At 48.0% G+C, this 8,825-nt stretch overlaps 2 protein-coding genes across 2 annotated transcripts in view; both read left to right on the forward strand.

Moving 5' to 3' along the window:
• STK19 (serine/threonine kinase 19) overlaps window positions 1–2,150 on the forward strand; it is a 4,193-nt gene extending 2,043 nt beyond the window's left edge. The window contains exons 4-7 of the mRNA XM_027876537.1: window positions 152–291; window positions 865–962; window positions 1,134–1,281; window positions 1,765–2,150. Of these exons, the coding sequence (XP_027732338.1) occupies window positions 152–291; window positions 865–962; window positions 1,134–1,281; window positions 1,765–1,810 (432 nt within the window). The 3' untranslated portion in view covers window positions 1,811–2,150. The remainder of the gene's footprint in view (window positions 1–151; window positions 292–864; window positions 963–1,133; window positions 1,282–1,764) is intronic.
• A 547-nt stretch (window positions 2,151–2,697) lies between these two features.
• Window positions 2,698–8,825, forward strand: part of LOC114053642 (complement C4-A-like) — a 17,559-nt gene continuing 11,431 nt past the window's right edge. The window contains exons 1-19 of the mRNA XM_027876752.1: window positions 2,698–2,837; window positions 3,033–3,231; window positions 3,503–3,704; window positions 3,876–3,946; window positions 4,031–4,119; window positions 4,377–4,459; window positions 4,586–4,682; window positions 4,851–4,956; window positions 5,052–5,178; window positions 5,446–5,561; window positions 5,701–5,880; window positions 6,041–6,226; window positions 6,386–6,571; window positions 6,761–6,916; window positions 7,242–7,368; window positions 7,760–7,834; window positions 7,919–8,113; window positions 8,215–8,329; window positions 8,445–8,515. Coding sequence (XP_027732553.1) covers window positions 2,773–2,837; window positions 3,033–3,231; window positions 3,503–3,704; window positions 3,876–3,946; window positions 4,031–4,119; window positions 4,377–4,459; window positions 4,586–4,682; window positions 4,851–4,956; window positions 5,052–5,178; window positions 5,446–5,561; window positions 5,701–5,880; window positions 6,041–6,226; window positions 6,386–6,571; window positions 6,761–6,916; window positions 7,242–7,368; window positions 7,760–7,834; window positions 7,919–8,113; window positions 8,215–8,329; window positions 8,445–8,515 — 2,446 coding nt within the window. The 5' untranslated portion in view covers window positions 2,698–2,772. The remainder of the gene's footprint in view (window positions 2,838–3,032; window positions 3,232–3,502; window positions 3,705–3,875; window positions 3,947–4,030; window positions 4,120–4,376; window positions 4,460–4,585; window positions 4,683–4,850; window positions 4,957–5,051; window positions 5,179–5,445; window positions 5,562–5,700; window positions 5,881–6,040; window positions 6,227–6,385; window positions 6,572–6,760; window positions 6,917–7,241; window positions 7,369–7,759; window positions 7,835–7,918; window positions 8,114–8,214; window positions 8,330–8,444; window positions 8,516–8,825) is intronic.

The raw sequence follows: 8,825 nt of genomic DNA on the forward strand, positions 1-8,825 counted from the left end.
GTGTGTGTGTGTGTGTGTGTGTGTGTGTGTGTGTGTGTGTGTGTGTGTGTGTATGTAGTGGGGGGAGAAGACACTATGAAAAGAAATGTAGGGGTATCAGTGGAAGGCCAAATTGGAGTTTGGTTGCCCTTTTCCTCTTGTTCTCCTTCAGGCCCTGGAATCTTGCATGGGTCGGCCATTTGAAGGGACAGTGCAGAGGTTTCTGGCCGTGGTGCTTCCAGCCTGTGGAGACCTCAGCTTTCAGCAGGATCAGATGATCCAAACCTTTGGCTTTAGGGACTGTGAGATCACGTGAGACTTGGGGCAACATAAACCTAGACAACTGTCAACTACATCTATGGTCCTAGTCTAATCTTTCCCTTACTCTTTTTAACTCTGTCTCAACAACATTTTTTGCCTGGCAGTGATGCTTTCTCCCCCATCCTTGCTAATGGAATCATCTGGACTATCTGGGAGGGTTGAGAGATGTATATGTCTCATGAGAGTATAGGATTTCTACAAGTTGAATTTCATCACTTAAAAAAACCCCAAAGAAACATCAAGTTTTTGTAACAGTGACCCACTCTTATCCCTACCCTTATATTACCATACTGATGCTGGAACAGTACAAGGTTGGTTTTCCTTTTTTCCTTACAACATAATGGAGGAGATCAGCTTTTGTTCTTCTTGAAAGAGGAGTTAAATAGTCAATGAAAAGGTGTGCTGTTCATATCACCCCATGAAACTGATGGTTTTTTTTTATTTCTCCCCCTGCAAAGGGACCCAGGCAGCTGCCATTCTCTCCTTCCTTCAGGTAGGAATTAAGGGGCAGTGGAGGATGATTCCTAGAGGTCACATTGTCCCTTCCCTTCTCTTCCACCCTAGGCAGCTGGTAAATGCTGGAGTCCTCACAGTTCGAGATGCTGGGAGCTGGTGGCTGTCAGTGCCAGGAGCTGGGAGATTTGTAAAATATTTTGTTAAAGGTTCTGATTTCTCATTCCGTTCTCTAATTATTCCAAAAGCATAAATCAGAGTTATCCCTCCCTACTCCTGCCCCAACCAAGGATACTTAGGAGAGGGACCATCCCCCAGGACTAAGGCCCAGTGATCACATCCATTGTCTTGTCTCATCTGCTCTGATCTCTTCCTTCTAGGGCGACAGGCAGTACTTGGGATGGTTCGAAAGTCCAAGTATCGGGAGCTGTCCCTTTCTGAGCTCTTAGGCAGACGAGCTCCTCTGTCTGTGAGGCTTGGCCTTCCCTATCATGTACATGATTTAATTGGAGGGCAGCTGCTTGACATGTAAGTATATAGCTTTACCTGTTCCTTTTCTTCCCTATTGTCAAGTGTTTCAACTAAATCATCTAAGACTAGAGCTTTTCCTCATCATGATGATCTGTAGGCATTGCTCTTTGATTGACTATCCCAGTTTTCTATAAACATGGAGACCCTTATATCTAGACCCTAGTTTTTCCTGTCTACCTTTCCCCTCACCCCTCCCACCCCCAGCTAGGTGGCATAATGGATAGAGCTGTGAGCTCTGGATTCAGGAAGACCTAAGTTCAAATCCTGTTTTGGACACTTACTAGCTGTTTGACCATGGGCAAGTCATTTAACCTCTATGTTCTTCGGTTTCCTCAACTGTAAAATGGGATAATAATAGCATGCATATTACAGGATGTTTTAAGGATGAAATGAGATAATATTTGTAAAGTGCTTAGTATAGTGCTGTTTACATAGTAGACACTATATAAATGCTTATTTTCTTTCCCCTTCCCCCTACAGTGTCCCCACCGCATCTGGGACTCTCCTTCGCCTGCCTGAGACATGAAGATTCGAGTTCTCTTTTCCCAATTCATCTGTTGGACTGGGGAATGAAGTAAAGTGTAGATATAACTTGCAGCCCACAAGACGTCTTGACTTAACACAAATGAAAGTGGCATCTACGGAGGGGTTACCCCTTGAAGTGTCTGAAGTTGAGACTACTGTTTGGTTTTCTAGGTGGATGGGACAGATGTGATCACTGCTGTGTACAGGTTTGGGGTTTGGACCGTGACTGCCCTTCCTTTGCCAAGGACAAAGATCGGAAACTATGTCAATGTTTTGCTTATTATCGCCTTTCACTAGGCATAATGTCATTTTGTTCTGGGGTTCTCTGTCCTTTTTTTTTTTTTGGTTGAAATTGCGAAATAAACAATATCTTTCTGTGATGTTTTCTTTAAGGCCTCATTTAAATGCAACATGTCTCTTTGGCGCTCAGTTGTAGGGATGGGTAAGGATAACTCTAGGTCTGGATGTCTCCCTCCATAACAGAATTCATATGGGACAAAGGTAAACAACGAAAAGGGTCTCCAGTAACAGTATGGGTATTACTGTGATTTCAGTGAAAACCTACTCAAGCCTTAGAATCTGTGGTCAGTCTTATACAAAATAACGTCCAAGTGTCACTAGGGTTATATGGGAATGAAGGTTGTGGAGAGGAGACTCTCTGCATACCCTTACTTCACCTGTATAAATATCAGGATTGGGGAGACAACCACACTTAAGAGAGACCATCCTGTTTCAGAAAGACCTATGTTAAAGGGATCCAAGATTTCCTCACAGGGGCCTAGGTTTCCAGTACTTTCAGTACTGGGCTTTGGGCCAGTTGCATTTCTTGATTGTCACGTGTTTTCCCAGCTAAACCAGAGCAGGGGTGGAGCAAAGTCCAAAGTTACCTCTCCTAGACCCCAGGATAGCCAGAAGGGAGTAAATGGACAGCTGGGATTGACCATCCCTGCAGTCCTCTCAACCATGAAGCTCTTATGGATGCTGCTTTGGGTTTCAAGCCTCTTCACTTTGACTGTACAGGAAGCCAGGTCTTGGGAAAAACTATCTGTGTCCCTGAGGGTTATGGAGACTGGGGATGGGAGACCTAACAGCTATGGAACAGAAACACCTGCATGTCTTGGGAAGTGGGGTCTTGGTTGAAGGCTAGGGGGATGGGTCAGTGGCTTGGGTGAGGGAAGAAGGGAGCTCTATACCTGTAAGTCCTAACCCCCACTTTCCCTTAGGCTGCTGATCTTTTCACCCTCTGTGGTTCGCTTGGGTGTACCACTTTCGGTGGGACTGCAACTCCAGGGAGCTTCGAAGGGGCAGAAAGTCAAGGGTGTTATCTTCCTGAGAAATCCATCAGGGCCCTCAGTGCATTGCTCTGAGGATGTGCCCTTTACCCTGGACTCTGACCATGACTATCAGCTACTTAGCCTCCCGGTAATTGTACCTCCAACTCCCTACCCCCATCAGCCTACCCCTAGTTGTTCCTACTGTCTTTTTGTGCCTGCCATCTAGTTGCTGTCTCCACTCTGTTTTTGTTTACATGTCATTTACCTCCTTGCCTCTGATTCTGAACCTACATCTGTTTTTCTGGTCTTGGTCCCTCCCCTGGTCTTTGTGCATCTCATTCTTACTTGATCTTTCCATATCTCTTTCTCTCTCTGGCTCTTCACTCTCTGCCTCTGACACTATCCCCATCTGCCCTCAGGTCCCACTGGTCCATGTACAGCGCTGTGGTCTCAGTAAGCTTCATTTTTCCCGTCATGTGCAACTTCTGGCCAAAACATCATGGCTGAAATCAACTCTGTCTCGACAAACAGACACTCAGGGTGTTAATCTGTTATTTTCTTCACGTCGGGGTCACCTTTTTCTACAGACGGACCAGCCCATTTACAACCCTGGCCAACGTGGTGAGGAGTCCATAGCTTCAATTCCTTCTTATCCAACAACACAAATTTGTTGCATAGGCATACCATGTACTTTTTTTGTAAAGGGAAAGGATGAGAAAGAGGAAAGAAAAAAATAGAGCTTATGAAATCTCCTCCTTTGGCCCACTGACACCTCTCTATCATTTCCTCTAGTCCGATTCCGAGTCTTTGCTCTGGATCAGAACATGAGACCATCCACGGATACCCTGACTATTACTGTTCAGGTGAGTCCCTGGCCTCACCAGCTGTGACCCCTGATTCCTAACCTTCTGCCTCTAGGTTTGTTCACTGAGTCCCTCTTCTCCTAGAACTCTCATGGCCTTCAAGTACGGAAGAATGAGGTGTTTTCTAAAAGATCCATTTTCCAAGATGATTTTGTGATCCCTGACATCTCAGAGTGAGCTCTTTCTTGAATCCATCCCACTCTGGAATACCCTTGTGTATCTCCCTTAAATACCTTCTCACTTTCTACCCCTTTTCCCAGTCACCTCACTCCAGACCCCAGGGATTCTGCCTGCTGCATAGTCCACTCTTACCTTTACAGCCTCCCAGATTGTTTCCCAAATTCCCCCATCGTATATAAGAACAACACTCTTTTTCCACTACGCTCTTCTCTACCCGCTTAGGCTGAGCCACCTCTATATTTCTTCTCAGGCCTGGAACATGGAGGATCTCAGCTCGATTTTCTGACAGCTTAGATTCCAACAGCAGTACTGAGTTTGAGGTGAAGAAATACGGTAAGAGCTGGAGACTAGGGAGATAGTGTCCTAAGGAGAGAAAAGGTTGGGGTTGGATACTGGATCCCAAAGAGAAGGGATGTTTTCATTACTGTTTGACATCTCTTCTCCTCTACTCTCACTTAGTTCTCCCCAACTTTGAGGTGAAGATCATACCTGAAGAGCCCTATGTGCTGGTAGCTCCTGGTGTTGATGTGAATATCCGATTGAATGTCCAGGCCAAGTAATCCTTTCCCTTATTTCTATCTCTGCGTACTGTTCCCAATAACCTTTGTATCTCTCCTCATATCCTCTTCACCCTTCCTTAGGACTCTTCCTTTTGCCCTATTTCCCCCTACCCCCACTGTGGCCTCTTCTGCCGGGGTTCCTTCCAAATATCCCTTGTCTCTAGGTATGTATATGGGAAGTCAGTGCAGGGAGTAGCTTATATTCGATTTGGAGTCTTGGATGAGAGTGGTGAGAAGAAATTCCTTCGAGGGCTGGAAAAACAGTCCAAGGTAGGGCTTAGAGGTCATGGAAGGGAGGGTGATGGAGTAATAGGTGGGATTTTCACCACAGTTGTATGTTCTATCTTTTGTTCTCTCCTCCTCAGTTGTCAGATGGCCGCTGTGGCATTACCGTCTCAGGAACAGAGATCCAGAAGTCATTGAACATCCCTGGGATGGACAATCTTCAGGGGCTTCGCTTCTATGTAGCAGCTGCTGTCATTGAATCCCCTGGTGGGTGACCCTAGACCTCTGACTCTTTACCTCTCCACTCTGATCACTGCTTTGGACATCCACCCATAGTCTCCTTTCCTCCCCCCAACCTTCCCCTCTGAGCACCTACACAGGTACCGAGATGGAGGTCACAGACTTCCTTCTAGAGAGGGAAGCCTGAGGAGACAATGATCCCTATGTCTTTCTGTCTCCATCGCTTTCCCCTATTGCTTTGTCTCTGCTTTTTTGTCCCCGACTTCTTATATCTATCTATTTCCATGGACCCAGGGGGAGAGCTAGAGGAAGCTGAACTTACCTCCTTACGCTTTGTCTCATCTCCATTTTTGGTGGACCTCAGCAGCACCCAGCGGTATTTTGTACCAGGAACGCCTTTCCTGCTACAGGTCATTCCTGGGGCTGTTAAAAAAGAGGATAGGGAGGGAGAGTACAAGAGAGATTGGGAGAGGCAGTACAGATAAAGGGAATGGCACAGCGTTTTTTCTCTATTTCTTCTTCTCTGACTTCTCTTTTACTCATCCTCAGGCCTTGGTTCAGGATGTCTCTGGCTCTTCAGCCCCTGGGATCCCCATCAAAATTTCCACCAAATTTATCACCTCAGGAGTTGGTTCTAATATCCAGGTTCTTAACTTCAACACAAATGAGAAGGGTCAGCTCAGCACCCTCATCAATGTCCCCCAAGCCACCCAAGAGTTGCAGTTTACGGTGAGATGGGAACCAGACACCCTAGGAAAAAAGTGGGGACAGGAGAAGGGGGAGCCAAGAGCTGGGTGCTTGTGTCACTCAGGAACAAGGCAGAGATCTGGGAGTTGAAAGACCAGATTGCTAAGTCCTTCTGACCTTTCCCTTTATTGCCTCCTCCTAGGTATCTGCAGGATCCCCCTTCCCAGCAGAGGCCACCCTTACTGCCCATTCTCCACCTTCTGGAGGCTCTGGGCTCTTGTCCATGGAGCGACTGGATTCCAGGCCTCCCCATGTGGGACAGACATTCACTCTAAACCTCCGTGCTGTGGGAGTTGATGGAGCTACTTTCTCCCATTACTACTACATGGTGAGGATAGGCCAGTAAACGCAGTATTGTTGGAGCAAAGATCAGGGCAGAGGTGGACAGTCCTTCCCTGGAGGTGGAGACAGAGTGAGGAAAACAGGAGGTTAAAGAGGAAGCTCCTTTCAGATCCTTCTGTCTTGCCAACCACTATGGCACCCCCAGGTCCTGTCGCGTGGGGAGATCATATCCATGCATCGAGTGGCAAAGGGGTCTGTGACCTCCATCTCGGTACCTGTGACCGCCCAGCTCGTGCCTTCTTTCCGCCTCGTCGCCTTCTATTACCACAATGGTCTGCCAGTCGCCAACTCTTTGAAAGTGGATGTCCAGGCGGGGGATTGTGAGGGGAAGGTAACCGGGGGAGGGGAGGAAAGATGAAGGAGAAAAGATGTGATGAGACAGAGGTGGAGAGAGGGAGGGAGGGAAGAGGAGTGGACTCAAGTTCAAAGAAAACTCCGAAGATGTGAAAAATAGGAAGTAACTTCTTCCTCCCAATAATGTTGCCCTGCTTTTTTTTTTTTTTTTCTTTTCTATCCCTAGCTGGAACTGAAAGTGGATGGGGCAGAACTTCGACCTGGGAACCAGCTGAGGTTAAATTTATACACAGATTCCTTGGCCACTGTAGCCCTGGGGGCTGTGGATACTGCGGTGTATGCAGCAGGTGGCCAGAGGCACAGCCCTCTCCATATGAATAAGGTCCCCAGAGGCTCCACTTCCTCTTCCTTTTGCTATTTTCCCCCAACTCCTTGGCCACTCTGTCCCTCCCTCCAGCTTCCCCAAACTTCTCTCCTTTCAGGAGTCCTATTTCAATTCCCTTGCAGACTTCACCCTTTCCCGTAGCCCTATCCCCCCATACTCAATGCCCTTTCTCTCACAGCAATCCTCCTCTTTCTGCTCCCCCTATCCCCCCTCTCACCAAATCCTCTACTTCTCCCTTTCCCTCAGTCTGTTCACTCTTTTCCCTATTGTCTACTCTTCAGTGCCCATCTCCCAAAGCAGCTCTTGCATTTCTTCACTTCAGGTCTTCACTGCCATGAACAGCTATGACCTGGGCTGTGGCCCTGGGGGCGGGATCAGTGCTCTCCAGGTTTTTGAGTCGGCTGGTTTGATGTTTTCCGATGGACACAAATGGACCCAGTCCAGGAGCAGTAAGAACAGAGTTTGGAGGTGGGGGGAGTTAAAGTGAGAGGATGGAGAGAGAATAGGGAGGGAGAATGGAAGGGTTAGGAATAGGAAGGTGAGATAGTGTGAAATAGCAGTGGTCTGGGAGTTAGGAGACCCGCCGTTAACTAGCTGTGTGACTGTGGCTTTCCTTTCCCTGTGCTTCACTTTCCTTATCTGTAAAACTAAACTAGGGATGGATTATCTTTAAGGCCCTATTCAAGGTTTGATACTCTCGGGGCAAGGAGAAAGAATGGGAAGGAGAAAGGGGAGGGGCAGGTAGGGAAAGGATGGAAACAGTTTTCTACGAAGAAAGGAAGGACAGGACATGAGATTTGTGTGACTAGGCCTCCATCCTTTCATCATCTGCTACTGTAGGTCTGAGATGCCCCAAGGAGAAGAAAAGCCGGAAAAGAAGAGATGTGGATTTCCAGAAGGCGATTCTTCAGAAGAGTGAGTGATGAGACTAGTGCCAGAACCTCAGCTGTATCTGGTGGTGGGGGGCCATTCCTAGTGACCCTCTTCCACTGCCCACAGTGAGTCAATACGTTGGCCAAGCCAAGCGCTGCTGCAAGGATGGGATGACACCGTTGCCGATGCGCCGGTCCTGCAAAGAGCGAGTGGCTAGAGTATCAGAACCCACCTGCCACGAGGCCTTCCTGTCCTGCTGCCAGTTTGCTGAGGAGCTTCGTAAAAAGACACGCATCAGGGGCAGCATGGGACTTGCCAGAGGTAACAGTGATGAGCAATGGTTATGACCTGGGTCTCTAAGGTCAAGGGTAGGTGGGAATGCTGGTGGTGCCCAGGGCCCTGATCCTTCTCACTCATCTCAGCCCAGGACATGTGGGAAGAGGAAGAGGAACTGCTTGTTGAAGATGATATCCTCGTCCGGAGCTATTTCCCTGAGAACTGGCTCTGGACCCTGTGCACAGTAGACAAAGTTAAAAAGTAAGGAGGCCAAGGAGACATTCCAGATGCCACCCCCAAAACTGCCACACTCCTTGGGGACCCCAGCATCCAGCTCCCAGGTTTGATAGACGTTCTTTTTGCTCCTCCAACACAGGGTGTCTGAGCTTGTCCCTGATTCCCTGACCACGTGGGAGATCCACGCTGTGAGCCTTTCCCAGACAAAAGGTGACAACAATACCACTGCATGGCCTTTCCTCTTTGCCCTCTCCCCTCTTAATGTCATCTTAACAGGGAGTCTCCTGTCCCTTAGGGTATCCTAGTTAGCTTGTGGTTTCCCAAGGAGTAGCTTCCAGGAAGGGAGGGGAAATTCTGCTCATTGGTCTTGAAGCCCTGAGGCTACCCTGGAGAGTGAGCAGAGTCAAGGCCTCAGGGGCCTCCTGGGCACCTCAGTTAGTTGTGGTGGGATGGCTTATGTCCCTTTCTGTGCTTTTCCCAGCCTCTCCTGTGCTGTACCCTACCTCAAAACTATTCGTTT

Source organism: Vombatus ursinus, unplaced genomic scaffold (genome assembly GCF_900497805.2).
Source record: "Vombatus ursinus unplaced genomic scaffold, bare-nosed wombat genome assembly UNPS02014811.1, whole genome shotgun sequence".
Classification (NCBI taxonomy): domain Eukaryota; kingdom Metazoa; phylum Chordata; class Mammalia; order Diprotodontia; family Vombatidae; genus Vombatus; species Vombatus ursinus.